The sequence below is a fragment of the Symsagittifera roscoffensis genome, chromosome 9 (assembly GCF_963678635.1).
Source record: "Symsagittifera roscoffensis chromosome 9, txSymRosc1.1, whole genome shotgun sequence".
Lineage (NCBI taxonomy): Eukaryota > Metazoa > Xenacoelomorpha > Acoela > Convolutidae > Symsagittifera > Symsagittifera roscoffensis.
In genome coordinates this window covers 24,424,786-24,444,675 of record NC_087070.1, presented here as the reverse complement: position 1 = coordinate 24,444,675, position 19,890 = coordinate 24,424,786, and the positions used below count along the sequence as shown (strand labels likewise).

Sequence of the window (19,890 nt, the reverse complement as noted above, 5' to 3'; positions counted from 1 at the left end):
TTAAAGTAGCTGTAAGCACCAATCATTGCGATTAATCTTAAAACTAAATAAACAAAGTTAAGCATCAAAATACAAACACAGGTGTTTTAATTCCGGTTACAAAACAGAATTCAAAATTGAATATTGAAAAAAGGACTGTTTTTACGAAATAGAGCGAGTTATTTTGCTGAATGTAAAATTTTTTTTATCACTAGGAAATTAGGCGGCGTCTCGGTTCATAGCTCTAATTTTTGTCCGTTTCTTGAGCTCTTCAAATGTCACGGGGCGGCTTAGCAGGTCCATAGCCTCGATAATCTTCTGGAACTATCTGGGGTCGAGTGCCAGAGTGGAAAGGAACTTGGGGTATTTAGGTCCACGGCGGTGACTGGCGGGTTTTCTATTTCGTAGTAAATACCTCAAATCATGAGGTGGGAAAAGGTTCTGTGGGCACGTTGAGAAATATTTGCCCGGTCTGTCACCGGAAGCTTCTACGAGGCTCGTGAACACCCGTTCTCCTAATAGAGTTGGAGGTTGTGTAGTTCGAATAGGCCTAGTATTATGTCTGACATGAGGGTAGGACAATTCTCATGGAGGTGGCTACTTCATGGGCGAGGATGCTTTCCTATTGCCAATTCCGGTGGGTTTTGTCTTCGAAGAACCCTGGAACATGATAAATAGGGCCTTTTCTCTGGTTATCGGGGTCCGTACCAACTGGGTTCGTGATTGCCTTCATATTCGGGATTGCTATCAGAGTTTGGAGTTGAGTCCTATCGCACTCGTTTCAAGCTTCTGATTGGCTTTTCTCCATTTGTTATTGACCATCAAGTTGAATGATTGGTGGTACTGTGGTTTGGTTGGATTTGGAAATGCTTGATGTCGGTATGACTAAGTATTGAGCTGGGTCCTGATTTTTTCCTATACCTGATTCATCTTTCCGTGGGACTTCATTTTTATTATTCGCTGGACATTGGGATGTACTATCTTGTCTAGTTTTCTGGTTGATTTCAGTGAACGGCTTGAGGTCTTTCAAAAGAATGAGGTCGCTAGCATCGTCAACGGCTATAGTTTTCATAGAGATATTCGAGGGTGTTATTTCTAATTTGTCTAGCGTTTGTGGTCGGCTGGGTTGGTCCCTTATCTATGCATAATAACGTTTTGTTCCAATACAATATTTTTTAAAGATGGACGTTTTACGAGATTGTGCAAATTGGTGTTTGGTGAAACGTACTGCGAAAGGAGAGCAATTTATTGATTCTTGAGTTACAGTCCTTAAAAATTTTATGATTTTCAGAAGCGCTATTTCTGGAAAGAGTTTTAGTGTTTCTTTTGTCGTCTTTTTTAATTTGTCTAATCACTCTTTTAACCAGACATGTAGCTCTATGGTCACCTACTAGGTTAAATTTAAAGTTTATGTTTCGTTCTTGACAAAATTTTTGGACTTCTTTAAAAATAAATTCCGACCCTTGGTCTGTTTTAACAGTTCTAGGTAATCCATGAAGGGTTATGTATTTTCTAAGAAAGTTTATGACGGATTTTGAGGATGTACCAGATGTAATTTGCGCTGAGGGGAATTTTGAGAATCGGTTTAGGCACACAAGTTTCTTTGTTCCCCAAGATATAGGTAGCGGGCCACAGGCAAAATTTAGCTTCTTTTCCTGATTTGGTTCAACGACCGATGAGAGCTTTCCGAGGTCTCAATGTTTCGTTAGATGTTTCAAATTCTTACCTGCTTTAACACACTCGATACTTTTTTCTCCGTGGACTTAGATTTCGCGGCAGATTTTTAGCCACCAGATGTAGAATGTTGCCAAGCTCTTCATTGCAAATTGGCCCGGGTGTGCTTCATGGAGTCTACGTAGCTTACTGGTCCTCAAACATGCCTGTATCACGAGTCTTCCATCGAAGTAGAGGAACCCTTCGTTCACGTGTAAATTATTAATATAAAGTTTCAAATATTTTCCCGAGTATGATATCTTGTTTCCGATCTTCTTCGATAGCTCTTATAAATTTTTTCAAAACAAGGTCTTGTTTAGTGAGTAACGTAATGAATTTTGAATCAAAAACTTTGCGCCGAGAGAATAGGAATAATTTTTGTTTAATATATTTAGGGTTTTTTCTCATTGATAAGTATACGGTACCAGACGGGTAGCTAGTACTGGTTAAAACAGACGGATTTTGCTTACAACTGAATTTTCAGATTGATCGGACCTTTCTTCCAGAATTTTGTAGTTATTTGAAAAATCAACTGCTTGACAGGATGAATTGCAGTCTTCTGTACGCGAGTGAAAATTTTGGCACTACGAAATTTTAGAATGCGCGATTAAAGTTTAAAAAACTATCAGCAGCATATTCAAATCGTTTCTCACGTTCAAATTTTTGTCTTGTCAATTTTCTAGCCGATTTATTAATCACGTTGAAGTAATTTGAGTCATGAGATACTCTTTGCTAAGATCATTTGTCCTTATTTGCGAATAGAATGTCTAGGCATCAAGTTTTCAAACCCAAAAGCGGGCCGGTATTATTTACAGAGGCGGTGACGAATTTTTCGTCTTCAAAGGAAACTAATACGAAGTCCACCGATGGGTGTCTAGATAGATATTCCACAAATCTCATGACTTTATCCGGGAGATGCTTGACCGTGAAATCATATGGTAAAAGTTTATCTGCCAGCGGGTGAGGCGAGATTGAGCTGTCTTTGTATATTTGTCGTCTTTTAGCGCTACAGTTACAGCTTTAAACAGTGTAGGTAAGTATGGGATGAATTTGTTAAATTGGTTGATTGAGCCCATAAAGGATCTCATATTCTTGATACATTTTGATTCTTTTAAAATCCGGATTACATTGATTTGGGTACTAAAGGAGTGGTTCCTTTTGCATCAATTTTAAATCTGAACCACTCTACTGGATGAGCCAAAAATTTACTTTTCTAGCTTTTTATGGCTAATATTTCTATTTTACTTCGTCGTTCAATGTTCTTTGAACTTCAGTGAAAAATTTACAATGTTCTTTAGCGCTACCTACTGTAGCGATTAACATTTCGTCTAAGTAACAGTGTGAGTTTAGTAACTTTTCAGTCAAACGGTTCATAATACTTTGAAAAAATTTCAGCATATCACATAATCCGTAGAATCCCGTTTTGAAACGATATGAACCCATAATGTCTCCTCCCGCGATGTTAAAACTGCCTTGGTTGCACGCTTTTTTTGACAGAGGCATCTGACTACATGCGTACTTAAAGTCGATAGATGAAAACAAGGTTAAGTTTTCGTTGTGGCCAGTAATTGTTGAGACAACGTTGTCGGTTACTTCAAACGAATTAGGCTTTTGACATACGTTGCAAAATATTGGTTTATTTAGTAGTTTTCTGTTCAATGCCAATTTAATTGTCCCGTCCTTTTTTGCTGTTATGGCGATAGTTGATATGAAGCAGTCCTTTGAACATCCTCACAGTTTTTTTATATACCCCTCGCTGACTAACTGGTCGATACATAGTTTAACTTCAGGGAGTTGGTTTATTGGTATACTTTTGCCTTTTACTTGTATTGGTTTAAAAGGTTGGTTGAAGTATGTTTTTACTATGAAACTTTTTTTCTGCCTGTTTTTTCAAAATTTCGGAAAATCGGTTAGATATATACAGTTTGAACTTCCGTTGAAGTGGTGTGTCAGGAAATTGACTGGGTTGACTGTCAGACTCAAATTTCATCTGGCTTACTTCTATCCCGACCGTGAGTCTGACCGTGTGTCTGATAGACCGTGTGTCTGATACTATTGGTGGTGGCTGCTTCTGTGAGACCTTTATACCCAGATTCAAAAGTATGTCGTTGCCTAGTAAGTTTCTTTCTGCCCCTTTGCCGATAAACTGTTGTTGATTTTTGGCATTCCATCCCTTCGGTTGTATCCTCACAATGATGATATTTTTTGCGTTTCCAAAACCTTGGTAGCTTTTTTTCCTGAGTTCATCAACTGCTTCGATTCGTAAAAATCTGTCCCTTATCTTGCGTTCTTGAAATAAATCTTTTTTCATAAACGATGCTGGGCTAGCTGAGTCAATTTGAGTTTCAGTTACGTAGGGATTGCAGTTACCCATTGAGAACATTAATGTCTTCTTCAGTTGGAATCTTTCATATAAAAATACTGTTTTGGTTCCTCATTCCTCCTTCAGTTCTGTCCTCAATAGCGTTATTTGCTTATCGTTATCTATCGTTAATAAAAAAATTCAAAATCTACTTCAAACTCGGAGTTGTCGTGCGCGTGTTTTCGGTGGATTTCTTGTTCGGGCAGTTTCGAGTTTTGTTCAACTACATTGATTTGCGTTCTGGCTGATCTTCTGCATTTCTTAGCGAAGTGACCTTTATGACCGCAGGTGTTACAATTTCTCTCTATTGCTGGACAAGATGTAAGATGTCCCTTCTTGACGACAAGTTCTACGTTTGTTACTTTCTACATTATTCAGTTTTGGCTCATTTTATAAATACTGTGGTTTTTGTACAGACATTTTTAGAGGGATTCTTGTGTACGGTTGATGAATTTCCGTGCCTTTCTCGTGAACTAATAAATAAGCTAAAACCATTATGGGGTCAGATATTCAATACCTAACTTTTTCTGGATTTCCACTTTCCTCATGTTGGTAATGATCTAAAATCTGACTATTTCGGTCTCTAGATCGCCCAGACTTCAAGGATTTTTTTGTGACCCGTGATCAATCTTTCTTCGACCGAAGAATTTGTATCTTTCATAAGTCAGGTTCATGGTTATCGTGAACGTGGTTTTTAATAGTTCCCAAAATTCTGCAAAGTTTAGGTCGAGTATTCTTTTCCAGGGTTTTTGTGTGCGAAGCACTTTTGTCCATCTTTACCAAGTCCTCGGTATAGCTGTAATTTTAACTTTTTATCGATGTTACCGATTTGTAGCCCGTTAAATTTTGCATTGTCTTCCGCTTTCCTCGTTCGCATTTCTTTTTTGTAGACTTGTAATAAATGTTTGTTTCTTTCTTCTTTTTCAGCCAGACGGGTTTAATTGTCGGAAGTCTCCGATGTTTCTGGGAAGGGGTAAGTTATTTCGGGTCTAGATGGTGGTTTAACCACATCTTCGATATCCACAGAGTTTTTAGCGATAATTGTCAACTGAAACTTTTGCGCCTATTTTTCCCAATGCTGATGGTTCTCACTTGATGCGTTGTTCCAAAAGAACTCTAGGCCTCAAAGGTTCAGCTCGTTTCACTGCGCCTTGTTAGAAAATTAGGTTAATCCAAATAATGGGATTGTAAAAAATCCGAGAATAAAGGTGTAGTTAAACTAAAACTAGTGTAAGACTTGTTAAGATGTGGGTTCTCTACTAAACTAACTAGCAGACATCTAAACTAAGACTAAAAAAAACGACATTGTTTAAGCTAGCTTAGCTAGATAAAACTTAAAATTTGTTTAGAAGTTGAATTAAGAGTTGGTTTTTTAAAGCGTACACTGACAATAGATCAGTTGTGCCAAAAGCCGATGTTCTTTTGGCAGGATTGTTTCTAATTCCATATTAGTACGTAAACATAGGGGTTAAAAAATGATTCGCGAATTAACGCTGGCCGCTCAAGAGGTCATGGTCAAATAATAAGATCTCTTTAACAATCCCCCCTCGGGTACCTAGTAACTAATCCCCCCCTTTTGCAAATTGAGGGGAAACAGTTAAAAAGATCCAATTATTATTGAGATATCTAGTGCAGCAACGAATAATTTAATTTTAGAGACAAAAAATTAAAATTAGGTCGAGAACAAATTTTCAGTTTAAGAGGCAGAAAAGTAAGCTTATAACAGAAAAAACACCTTAATTATCCTAACTCAAGTTGGTAAAACTGACTGACTTTTTTCAAAACCTAACCTTGCAAAAACTATTTTTAAACAAGATTTCTTTACATTTTTGACCTCAGGACATCACACATCAATATTTTTCTTGAATTATGTTAATTCTGGCGATTAAACACACTACACAGCGAACAAGTTATACAAGCACACTTAAAATTTTCAGAGGTCGAGATTTGACCTCCAGCTTCAGGTCTACAACAGCCTGACCAATTTTGGCTGCAATACTGGTGCCTAATGAAAATTTTAGTTCCAAAATAACAAAGTCTGGAATGTGGGGATATGATTCGCTCAACAAAATAGCACAGTCTGGAATTTGGGGATATAATAGAAATAGACTATCATCGACAGGACTGTCAAGGCCTACTGATGCCTCCTCTGCAATTCGCAGGAACCACATTTTCTTTCATAGGAAACTAAAACGAAGTCCATTGATGGGTGTCTAGATAGATATTGCACAAATCTCATGACTTTATCCGGGAGATGTTTGACCGTGAAGTCATATGGTAAAAGTTTATCTGCCAGCGGGTGAGGCAAGATTGAGCTGTCTTTGTATATTTTTCAACTTTTAGCGCTGCAGTTACAGCTTTAAACAGTGTAGGTAAAGATGCTACCTATGGGATGAATTTGTTAAATTGGTTGATTGAGCCCATAAAGGATCTCAAATTCTTGATACATTTTGATTCTTTTAAATTCCGGATTACATTGATTTGGGTACTAAAGGAGTGGTTCCTTTTGCATCAATTTTAGAACTGAACCACTCTATTTGATGAGTCAAAAATTTACTTTTCTAGCATTTCATGGCTAATATTTCTGTTTTACTTCGTCGTTCAATGTTCTTTGAACTTCAGTGAAAAATTTACAATGTTCTTTAGCGCTACCTACTGTAGCGATTAACATTTCGTCTAAGTAACAGTGTGAGTTTAGTAATTTTTCAGTCAAACGGTTCATAATACTTTGAAAAAATTTCAGCATATCACATAATCCGTAGAATCCCGTTTTGAAACGATATGAACCCATAACGTCTCCTCCCGCGATGTTAAAACTGCCTTGGTTGCACGCTTTTTTTTGACAGAGGCATCTGACTACATGCGTACTTAAAGTCGATAGATGAAAACAAGGTTAAGTTTTCGTTGTGGCCAGTAATTGTTGAGACAACGTTGTCGGTTACTTCAAACGAATTAGGCTTATGATATATGTTGCAAAATGTTGGTTTATTTAGTAGTTTTCAGTTCAATGCAAATTTAATTGTCCCGTCCCTTTTTGCTGTTATGGCGATAGTTGATATGAAGCAGTTCTTTGAACATCCTCACAGTTTTTTTATATACCCCTCGCTGACTAACTGGTCGATACATAGTTTAACTTCAGGGAGTTGGTTTATTGGTATACTTTTGCCTTTTACTTGTATTGGTTTAAATGGTTGGTTGAAGTATGTTTTTACTATGAAACTTTTTTTCTGCCTGTTTTTTCAAAATTTCGGGAAATCGGTTAGATATATACAGTTTGAATTCCCGTTGAAGTGGTGTGTCAGGAAATTGACTGGGCTGACTGTCAGACTCAAATTTCATCTGGCTTACTTCTATCCCGACCGTGAGTTTGACCGTGTGTCTGATAGACCGTGTGTCTGATACTATTGGTGGTGCCTGCTTCTGTGAGAACTCTATACCCAGATTCAAAAGTATGTCGTTGCCTAGTAAGTTTCTTTCTGCCCCTTTGGCGATAAACTGTTGTTGATTTTTGGCATCCCATCCCTTCGGTTGTATCCTCACAATGATGATATTTTTTGCGTTTCCAAAACCTTGGTAGCTTTTTTTCCTGAGTTCATCAACTGCTTCGATTCGTAAAAATCTGTCCCTTATCTTGCGTTCTTGAAATAAATCTTTTTTCATAAGCGATGCTGGGCTAGCTGAGTCAATTTGAGTTTCAATTAGGTAGGGATTGCAGTTACCCATTGATACCGTTAATGTCTTCTTCAGTTGGAATCTTTCATATAAAAATACTGTTTTGGTTCCTCATTCCTCCTTCAGTTCTGTCCTCAATAGCGTTATTCGCTTATCGTTATCTATCCTTAGTAAAAAAAATTCAAAATCTACTTCAAACTCGGAGTTGTCCTGCGCGTGTTTTCGGTGGATTTCTTGTTCGGGCAGTTTCGAGTTTTGTTAAACTAAATTGATTTGCGCTCTGGCTGATCTTCTGCAATTCTTAGCGAAGTGACCTTTATGACCGCAGGTGCTACAATTTCTCTCTATTGCTGGACAAGATGTAAGATGTCCCTTCTTGACGACAAGTTCTACGTTTATTACTTTCTACATTATTCAGTTTTGGCTCATTTTATACATACTGTGGTTTTTGTACAGACATCTTTAGAGGGATTCTTGTGTACGGTTGATGTATTTCCGTGCCTTTCTCGTGAACTAATAAATAAGCTAAAATCATTATGGGGTCAGATATTCAATACCCAACGTTTTCTGGATTTCCACTTTCCTCATGTTGGTAATGATCTAAAATCTGACTTTTCCGGTCTCTAGATTGCCCAGACCTCAAGGATTTTTTTCTGACCCGTGATCATTCTTTCTTCGACCGAAGAGTTTGTATCTTTCATAAGTCAGGTTCATGGTTATCGTGAACGTGGTTTTAATAGTTCCCAAAATTCTGCAAAATTTAGGTCGAGTATTCTTTTTCCAGGGTTTTTGTGTGCGAAGCACTTTTGTCCCTCTTTACCAAGTCCTCGGTATAGCTGTAATTTTAACTTTTTATCGATGTTACCGATTTGTAGCCGTTAAATTTTGCATTGTCCTTCGCTTTCCTCCTTCGCACTTCTTCGTTGTAGAGGTGTAACACTTGTTTGTTTCTTTCTTCTTTTTCAGCCCGACGGGTTTAATTGTCGGAAGTCTCCGATGTTTCTGAGAAGGGGTAAGTTATTTCGTTCTCGATAGTGGTTTAATCACATCTTCGATATCCACAGAGTTTTTAGCGATAATTGTCAACAGAAACTTTTGCGCCTAATTTTCCCAATGTTGATGGTTCTCACTTGATGCGTTGTTCCCAAAGAACTCTAGGCCTCAAAGGTTCGGCTCGTTCACTGCGCCTTGTTAAAAAATTAGATTAACCCAAATAATGGGATTGTAAAAAACCCGAGATTAAAGATGTAGTTAAATTAAAACTAGTGTAAGACTTGTTAAGATGTGGGTTCTCTACTAAACTAACTAGCAGACATCTAAACTAAGACTAGAAAAAACGACATTGTTTAAGCTTGCTTAGCTAGATAAAACTTAAAATTTGTTAAGAAGTTGAATTAAGAGTTGGTTTTATAAAGCGTACACTGACAATAGATCAGTTGTACTAAAACCCGATGATCTTTTGGCAGGTATGTTTCTAATTCCAAATTAGTACGTAAACATAGAGGTTAAAAAATGATTCGCGAATTAATGCTGGCCACTCAAGAGGTCATGGTCAAATAATAAGATCTCTTTAACAATATCCCCTTGGGTACCTAGTAACTAATCTCCCCCTTTTGCAAATTGAAGGGAAATAGTTAAAAAGATCCAATTATTATTGAGATATCTAGTGCAGCAACGAATAATTTAATTTTAGAGACAAAAAATTAAAATTAGGTCGAGAACAAATTTTCAGTTTAAGAGGCAGAAAATTAAGCTTATAACAGAAAAAACAACTTAATTATCCTAACTCAAGTTGGTAAAACTGACTGACTTTTTTCAAAACCTAACTTTGCAAAAACTATTCTTAAACAAGATTTCTTTACATTTTTGACCTCAGGACATCACACATCAATATTTTTCTTGAATTATGTTAATTCTGGCGATTAAACACACTACACAGCGAACAAGTTAAACAAGCACACTCGTAATTTTTAGACGTCGAGATTTGACCTCCAGCTTCAGGTCTACAACAGCCTGACCGATTTCTGCTGCAATAGTGGTGCCACATGAAAATTCTAGTTCCAAAATAACAAAGTCTGGAATGTGGGGATATGATTCGCTCAACAAAATAGCACAGTCTGGAATATGGGGATATAATAGAAATAGACTATCATCGACAGGACTGTCAAGGCCTACTGATACCTCCTCTGCAATTCGCAGGAACCACATTATCTTTCCAGATTCATGCTTTTTTAATATGAAAAGACAAAGTATTTTGTCTTAAAAAAATTCTGCATTCTTGAAACAGAGACATCAGTAAAAAATTAATACGAATTGTGGACTAAAAAAAAGAAACGTTTTTGAGAAAGTAGGAAGATAAATAATCGGAAATGAAGAAATCCAAATCCGTTAGATTAAAGTTGTTTAAGCATGCCTACTTCCTCTTACCTCTCCACTTCTGGTATCATCATCGCGGACTGCCCAGTTAGCCGAAACTGTCAGATTGGATCTGGACGCTGATGCAGTTTGATTAGCAAGTACTTGAGCAGTGCACTTGTTTCCGGTAGGAGATATATTTTGAACCTCTGTTGTTTTCGAACTTGCGTTTTCTGTTGAGAAGTTTGTTAAGTTCATGTTTTCTGCCATGAAATCTCGCATGTTGAGTGCCTCGTAGAAATACACCTGCCGGCAAAATACAAAAACAAACTGAACAAAAAAAACCTGCAAGTGATCACTCGTGCCATGCTTCAGCCGGAGAACGTGATTGGTTGCACACATTTCCTCATTGAAAACGGACCAGCACACATACGATAGCTACTTTTTTTCGGACTTTTGAAATCTAAATTCAAACTCCCCAGGACCAAAAACAATGGTTGATTGATAAGTTGTACATAAATACTAAATTTTTGGTTTATCAGTTCATTTGATTTATAGATCGACATCGGCAATGGAGATCCACGAATAAAATCAATTAAAATTGAGATTTATTGTCAGTTTCCAAAAAAACAAATCGATTATAATTAACTAAAAAGATTATTTTGCTGTTATTTAATAAAACAAAAAACGCATTGCAAATCAATTATAATCAATTATATCAATTTAGAACTAGAACAGTGTAGGCACGAAGGAGTGCTTTCATCTCTTTTTTTCCCTTAAAAAATGGCCAAAATACTTCATTTTTTATTTAATTGACATTTATAGGAGCCGTCATATGGTTTGATCTGGTCGTAATGAATTTTTCTTTAAAATGTAATAGATATGAATACCTTATAAATCTTTCTTAGTTTCTCCCTTAAGGATTAGTGAACTTTTTGGGCTGTAAATATTCATTCAATTCAGCAGTATGGTCAGTTATGCGACATAATTAATTCGCAAAAATAAGTATAGTATGGCGCAAAACGTCTTTTTTGCTGAGTTGAATGCATATATACATTTAAAATACAAAAATGAAATAAATGGGTTTTGGGTATCATTATATGATTTATTTTAAATTTGACTATCATCACTTTGTTGAACCTATTTCAAAAAATACAAATGAAAAGAGTGGATTTAAGTTAAACTACAAGTTTTTATTGAGAGTAATCTAAATTGCTAGTTTTCTGCTAAAATTTGTTATAAAATGAAGAAAATTGAAAAATTAATTTTTTGCTTAAATGAGTGTGTACGAATTTTTGTTCCAACTTTTGAAGAAAGTGACAGAATATTTTGGTGCTTGGGGTGATTTTTTTCTCCAGACAAAAGTTACCAGCATTTTTGACCAACTTTTTCTTTACCAATCGAAACACTTTGTTGTCTCAAAGTTTTTAAAATAATATTACACTTGTGATCACTTTTCATAAAATTAAAGGGGTTCAAAAGTTGAAAATTTGGCAACTTTGTGATTGTTAACGCTCGATAAATTTCGTGCTGTCAACGCGTTAGCAGCGTCTTAAATCGTCTTAGAAAATCATTCTAATTTGAGTTGGGGTATAATACTTGTTTCATTTGATACTTTTATAGTATCAAATATTTTTATATTTTTATAGTCAGTATCCATAAAACTACAACAGTAATCGATTAGAAACCATTTAAAATGGATTATAACCCTAATATTTTTATACAAACAAAATCAATTATAAGCGAATTTTATTGATCACCCATCATTTGTTGATCACCTGTATTTTTCTCAAGTCCCTAACCTCTTTTTTTAGTCGGCTCACATGGTGGTCTGCTATTTTCGTACTCACGGAATCTGACGATTGAGCTGTCTCTGAACCATCACAAATAAATGGGGGGAGGTGTGCATGAGGTGGTTCTGGTAGGGTAGGTGGTGGGGGTAGGGAAAGCAGTGGGTGTAAAAAGTGGAGGGATTAATTAGGGGTGGGGCTGTAAACTTGGAGTGGGGAAGGGGGTGGAGTAGGAGAGGAGACAAACTTTTTTTTAGAGTTTTTTAGGTTAGGGATGAACCTGTTGTTTCGGGTTCTAAATTTGCAGAACGTTTCCAATTATTTCAAGATTTTAATTAGCTGCAAAAAATATGCTGTAGAACAAAAACCGATTTTCATGGATTTTTGTGGCCTAAAAAAAGATTATATTGTCAAAATAATCAATTATAATGGATTCTAAAATATTGCATAAAAAAACTATTATAATCCTGTAAAAATCCATTTCCATGATTGAATGGGTCATGAATATCAATTAAATTAGTTAGATGTTTTTGCCAAGTTAAACCATAGTGATCGATTAATTCCCATGAAGTTCCAATGCGGGTTGCAATACGCGGTTTATTAGTACTTCACATAGCCTGTAGGGAGATCTTTAAAAAACATCAATGCATAGACGCTAAAGAGCAGTCCGCACACTTAGGGCGCTGATCTGATACGAGAAGTCTTTGTGGAACAGCAAAAGTCTAGCCCAGTCAAAGCTTAGCTGCTTATTGGTTTATTAAAAATAGCTCCCCCATCTACCAAAAACGATTTTCCTAACTAGTTCAAACAGTAATTAAGTCTTTTAAAACAATAAAGTAAAGCTGTTGTGCTTCAGCTTGATTTGCTGTAACGTTTCAATTTCATTGTGAATCAGAAACAAAATTGGTATCTAAATGACACAAAAATTGAAGTATTTTTTTTTAATTCGATGGTTATAAGTTTTTAGGGTGTGCGGCCAGCTAGCAGACAGCAAGTTTTCGATACTTGTCAGTTCTGAAAACAAAACTCAAAATTGGTTGAATGAAAAAGAACAAACTTGCTTTGAAAATTTCATTCAAAATTGATGAATTTTTCGTTTATTTTAAATCGAAATTATTTAATTTGAATATTTTGTGAAATTTTTTTCATAAAATTTATTTTTGCTTAAAGCTGTCCGAAGAGTTTTTTTTACTGAAAAAAGCATCGGTTTAATGAAAGTTGATAAAAAATATCTGCTTATTGGGATCTGTACTTTCTAAGTTGTCTGCGTACCGCTATCTAAATAATTTTGTAAAATGCTCCAAAGGAACAAAAACAGAGCTGAGAAGGAACAAAAATAAAATTTTGGGATCTTTTTTGGCTCACTAACGGATTCTTAGTCTGAAAAAGCAAGAGACAACTTTATTTTGCGATCGTTTCATGTTTTATTGGTTAGTTTGAGTATTTCTACAAAGCTTTTCTTGATCTCTTCAGCCTGCTATTAGGATACTTTTTCCTGAGCAGTTTATGCTAATATTATGCAGATTGTGAAGTATTATCGTAGTTGCACTAATATTTGTCAAGGTATAATTACAGATGGGTCCTTAAGTAGGCATGTGTTTTCTTTGAAAGTCTGATAAACATTCGGTTGACCTTCACTGATTTTAGCTTCAAAATTGTTAATTAGCGTGAAAGTGTTTGATCTTACTAACTAATGAGTATATGATTAGGAATTATCATTTTATTCTTTTTGAAATGGATTCTGAGGATGATATTCGTAATGGTTTGGAGACTGTTCAATCGTCAGGTTCCATGGTTAGGAAAATAACAGACGAAAAGGTGAGCCGACTAGAAAAAGAGGTTAGAAACTTGAGAAAAATCACGTATGATCAACAAACATGGACGAACAACAAAGAAATCAAAATGATATGGAAGAGAGGCCAGGAGCGCAGAACAAAACTCACGCACGAACAGTGTCGTTTTTGCTAGCCCATTTTTTGATGCCAGAAGAGTAAATGACGCAACCATCAAGGCTTTGAGATTCTCCGAAAATTTTTGGGAATTGAAATAAAAAAATAGAAGGAAAAAAGAAGTGTCATATTCTGCCTGTGTTGTAAAAGGACTTTTTGCCGAGTTTCTTCTGCAAGTTTGTTTATTTTGATGATACGTCGGTAATGTGGAACAGCAGACGAATTTTACGCAAAAGTTTTACACAGTAAATAGAAAAAGGACTTAATTAAACGATCCGCTGCCCAAAGCAGAAGCAAAAATAAAAGCAGCTTCAAAGCAGATGGATATCGAGACCACCACAAACAGCTGTGTGGTTTCCGTTGCGGTAAGGAAGGAAGAAAATGGCAAAAATAATGTCAAAGGATACAGTTTCGTTGAATTGAAAAAACTTGAGAGGAATGCAATAAAAAGGAAGCATGTTCAAGCTTCGCGAAAAAACGCAACTGTCCGAAAAATGTCTCCGCCAGTGAAATTACATAACTTTGCCAAAATTAAGCAATGAAAGTGTCTGCTCCATGACTACAATGAGGAACTGAAACTTTAATTTTTGAGTTAGTAATGACGAGCTGTGCAAAGCTCTCGTTAAGTGTTTGTTTTATGAGCTGAGCATTTTAAACATCTTTGATTAAAATTGTGAAGCAGGGCAAAAAAAAAGATTTTTCTATTTTGCTTTTTTCTCTTTTTGTCAGTTTGAATTATTTTTTTCTTTTAGGTTGACTTTATGAAGCTCCTCTGTACTTTTTCAACTTTTTTGCTAAATTGATTGTAAGCAAAACTTTTTTCAAATGAAAGTTTGGTGAACGTATCGGAAGGTTTTCTCTCGCAGGCAGCATTGACTGGTTTGTGATTAAGCGATCCTTCAAAACGATGTTTTGGTGCAATACCAATTAGTAATTTTTTAAAATAGGTCTGTGATTACGCGAGTATGTTTTGATCAAATGTTACCTCTCTCTCTCGCTCTTTTTAGTAAGTTATTATTACTCATGAAAATTAACTAACAATTAACGGAGAAGCTGGCAAAAATATGTTGCACAAAAAAGTACGAAAAGTAAAAATCATAGGGAGCGCAAAAATTTCAAGTTTTAGTTCAAAACTAGTCAAGCAGAAGTAGAAGCGATCACAGGCTACTGCTCGAGTTAAATAATCAAAAAGATCAACTAAGGCTAATGGGGGCATTGAAGTGTGTATTCAAGCAACCAATTTTTACGACAGAACATAAGATCGCTTTCAAAAAACCTTCACGAAAATGAAATTTTGGTTGCTCAATTAAATCCCAAGCCAATAGCTCTATGTTTAACAGAAATATGGTTAAAGGAAAATCAATTAACCAATTTATATTAACTACTGAGGTATTTATCTTCAATTGGATGCTCAAGGAAAAAAAAGGTTATGGAGTAGGTATATGTGTCAGAAAAGTATCGTTTTTGGGGTACTCAAAAAAATTGAACGATAACAATGTCCAAAATCTGAGCATCAGAATTGTGATAAAACTTGTAAAAAAATTTATAATTTTTTTGAGTTCATTTAGCACCCAGCGTAGTTAACTCGCAAACATTAGACAAGTTTCATAAATGTTTGGATAGTTTTATGAATGACTCCCAGGCAAAACATGTTGTGTGGTGATTTCAAAATTATTAAACTGAGCGAAAACCAGAGGAAAACCAAACTCATAGGAGTACTAGATACTTTTGAATTAAAACCTAAAAACGGCAAGCAAGCGACCTGAAAAAGTAGTAAAAACAAATCATGCATTGATCTCTTTTTCGGCAATCAAACATGTCATACTGCAAACTGATAAAAGAGTAGAAAATCAAGGCCAGCCTTGGACATGATATCGACAAACTGATATCGACCTGATATCGAAAACTTCTGCATCTCGAGACGCGCAAAAATTGAAAAATGAAGTTTGGTGTCCCACAGGGATCATGTTTGGGCCCATTGTTATTCATCTTATATTATTTTATCTTACATTGATCTTATGATATAAAAAAGCAACCGTCCTCAACAAGCTAGTAATATGTTTTTCTATACGGATGGCACAGTCATAAAAACATGGTTTTCATTAAAAAGTCTAAAATCAAATCACCACGAAATTATAAACGATAAACAAAACTTAGCAAGCAAAAAGTGTTCGGTTAGCAAGCAGTAAATTAACATTTCACACAGTAAGAAAAAAGCATTTCGGCAAAAAATCAGCTGTTAACTATTCTACAGATAATTAATTAATTGCCAAAAACAGAAAAAATTGTAACTTTCAAAATCTTGTAATTATTTTAGATGAAAAATTAATGTTCGAAAACCACATAACCTCTTTAGAAAAAAATTTCACTCAGTACTGTGGGATTTTTTACAGACTGAGAAAAATTTTGACAAAAAGTAGCTATTTTTGGCCTGTAAAATGTTGGTCAGCCAGTTCTACAATATGGAGTCCTCGTTTACGCATCAACGGATGGAACAAAATTGGAACACCCAGAAATGCTGGTGAAACGTGTTTCTAAAACCATATATATAAAAAAAATTGAATGAATTAAATACAAAACGAAACAAATTAAGTTTTTGTAATGAAGAATTACAGACTTATTAACAGCTGAAAAGTTTGTGCAGAGTAAAATCCAGTGAAAGCGAACATGAAAATTTACCCCCAAAGTAATCATTAAAGAAAAGCAAGCAACAATTTCAACTGAAAGAAATCTAGCGAGAGCTGTACACTCAAGGTTTTATCAAAGCACTCGGTTGCTACCAGAACGCGAATACTCTTCAACTGTTTGCTCTTTTTTCCTAATTTTACAAAAATAAGAAAAATTTTCAAAAACCAGGAACTAAACAACTTGGAACGTCAGTTTTCAGATAACTATTTTCAAACTAATGGTGATCTGATAAAGATGTTGTTTTGTAGTTAAACTACAGAAAATCAGTTTTTGCCTCCTTCACTGTTTTTTGGCAACTTTAAAAAAAATTTATTATGATTATTGCGAGGCCAAACTGTGCACTGCATAGGAGCTCAATTTTGTGTTTGTATGTTCCTGGATTCCAGAGACAAGTCTTTAAACATGTGAAAATTTTGTCGGAACGATCAAAGGAAAGTAAAGAACAAAAGAAGAACAAAGGGAGCGTCCTTGTTGCGGAATCCGCTTACAATGCACAAAATGCACAGTTTGGCCTCGTAATGACTTTTATTTTTTTGATTATTCTGGTGAACTCTATCAAACGCAAAAAATTTTACCCTTTTTTTCTCTTGTGATCAAGCTGGGCTCTCATCCCAAAGTTTTCTTCCCCTATCTTCAAAGGTACCAGAAAAAATTTGATTATCGCTCTGAGACGCCCGAAAACAGGCTTAATTTAGTGTTACGGTGCTCTCTCAAGTGATGTTTTTGTAAAAAAAACTCTTCGGTTGTAATTCTGTACATGTGATGACTTCTTTAAACAATTCATTATGATTATTATGATTATTCACAAGAGAATCACAATCAACAATGTTCAAATATGGCGACAGAGAAAGCATGAATTTTCAAATATGGCAACAGATTAATAATCATAAATCTTCAGGCATGATAAAAGAGAAGCCGAGCTGTGGTCATAGTCTATAGAATTTTTATGTTAGGTATGGCGCCATACGTTATCAGACTAAGTTTTACATGCGATTGGATATGGGTGGTTGCAACACTATAACTACTAATTGGTTTTTGAGTTTTTGTTTCTTTGGGATAGACTTTTAGTTTGATTAATTAAAAAAGCTGAAGGAAGAGTCATATGAATACTTTCACGTTTTTTCGGACCAAAGAAAAAAAAGTAGATTTCAAAAGATAGGGACTTAATTGAAAATTCCCCCTCCCCTTATGGTGCCTAGTAAAAAGAATCCACAACTACCAAGGATCATTCAAGCGCTTACGGATATTACAAACTTTTTATAGATTATTATTGCAAAAACTATGTTTTATTGATAGAAACGCGTTTTTATGGTTGATTGAGAACGAATGATGCAAAAACACTTAATACAGTGACACTTTAATTATCAGATAACTGGCTCTGCTAGTTTCAACGATGAAAATCTTTTTTTTAATGCTGGCGGATTAATAAGCAGAAACAATTCAGACAAAGTATTCACTTAATTCATTTTTTTGAAAATGATATATATATTTTTTACAGTTTGAGTTAATTTGAGCGAACTAATCTTCAGCTAATTGACTTAAAAACGCATTTTTTGCAAATTTCAATTATTAATAAAAGTGACATGAACCCAAGAAACCGAATAAACTTAGACGAACATTCGTGCAACTCCTCACAGCGAAACTCAGGTATGAGTAGTTTGAGGGCGGGCGACTCCTTACATCTGAGCGAAATTGATCCAAATTCCGAAAATATATCGTCTGTTGACCTTTCAAACAGATGGTCCATTCCAGAATATGGTCCCTTCAATATCCACCCGCCCCATGAATGGTTTGATAATTCCAGCACACTTGTTCCTCATAGGCAATCATTGGGGACAAGTGTTTCAGAGTCTAATCAAATTTCATCCGAATTTATTCAGGAAAATATGTACTCTGAGCCAGGTTTGAGCAATTTGGCCCGAAATTCGGCTGATTCAACCAGTTTACCGGCCGAGCTGAACATGGTTGCGAACCGAGATGTAGTGCTCAACCCAGCATCGTCACACTCAGGTAGCTTGATCTTTTACTCAGCCGAAAGTATTTCGGGTCCGAATGCCGGCGTGTTTGAAAACACGACCCAAGATGCTGGAAGAACACGAGAAGAACCAGTGAGAGAGCTGTCTCCGAGTTCTGAACCATCTGAGCAGACCGAGACAGACCCCGTCGGCCCTCTTCCAAATCTGACTAGAAGGTCAACTTGGGGTGCCGGCGATTCTACTTTGGCATCCAGGTCAAAATGGTCTGCGAAACGAAGTGTAGTGCAATTCGGACAACTTAAACCTGAGTCATCTCAGTCAGGTAGTCTTAAATTCTATTCAGCTGAAGATGGTCTGGACTCCAATAAACGTCCCGTTTCCAAACGAGACACAACTTACTATTTGAGAAACCCTAGAGAAGTGGGAGAACTCAGCATAAGTCAAATGGAGCCAATTCAAGAAGAAATCAGCCGGCTTATGAAGCACTTGGTTGAAGCTAGAAACAAAATAGAATCGATAGAGAAAGCCACGCAGACTGATGATTCCGAGTTAACTCAACTGCACTCTAATTCAAACATTGAACTTTCAAGAGAAGCATGTTTCCACAATCCAACTAATTCAACAGATAGGGTGCTTAAATTATACGAAGATAAACAGTACCATTCAATAGAATCGAGCAGTCAGCCGCAACCATTCGGAAGTCAGTTGACAACCGCAAAAATGGACGACGAAACTGTCACAGATGAAACGGATTTCAAAAAACGCCAATATCACGATACCATCAGCACTATCTCGCAAAACAGTCCAAAAACAAAAGCTTTAAGTCAAGAGTGTCTTCAAGTTCAACAATTCATTTTGCCATTTTTAGCTGTCATCTTTGCTTGTCAACTTTTAATGCTTATTTTACTGGTTGTCTTTTTGGTTAAATAAATTGCTGCTCATAAAAGATATTATTGTTCCGACTTTCGATACGAAAGTAACGGAATATTTGTACTCGGGGTGGGTTTTTTTTTCTTCAGACAAATTTCGACTTTTTAACTGGCCATTTTTGATGGAATTTTTTATATATTATTCAAAAGCTATTGTTGTCCTGAGCTCAAATTTGAAAATTTTACCCGTGATCAATTTTAGTAAAGTTATGGGGGTTTAAAGATTGCCAATTTGGCCAATTTGGGACAATTAAAGCGCGATATATTCCGCGCTATTAACGCGTAAGCGGATATTTAATCCGTCTTAGAAATCGTTCCAAATTGGTTGGAAGAAGCCTTTTTGACATAATTGGTTTGTTAAAAGGAGCGAAATCTATCCTTTTGTACTTGTGGGGATTGATATGGCGTGTGGGGATTGATTTTGTTTAAAAAAAATCAAATTTTAGAAAAAAATTTTTCATTTTAATTTATTACATT

The 19,890-nt window shown here is 35.8% G+C and overlaps 1 protein-coding gene across 1 annotated transcript in view; it reads right to left on the bottom strand.

Annotated features, from left to right (window-relative positions):
- Nucleotides 1-19,890, bottom strand: part of LOC134854773 (uncharacterized) — a gene marked incomplete at its 3' end in the record, with an annotated part of 92,651 nt that overhangs the window by 14,594 nt on the left and 58,167 nt on the right. Inside the window, exon 3 of the mRNA XM_063871130.1 lies at nt 10,154-10,387. Coding sequence (XP_063727200.1) covers nt 10,154-10,387 — 234 coding nt within the window. The remainder of the gene's footprint in view (nt 1-10,153; nt 10,388-19,890) is intronic.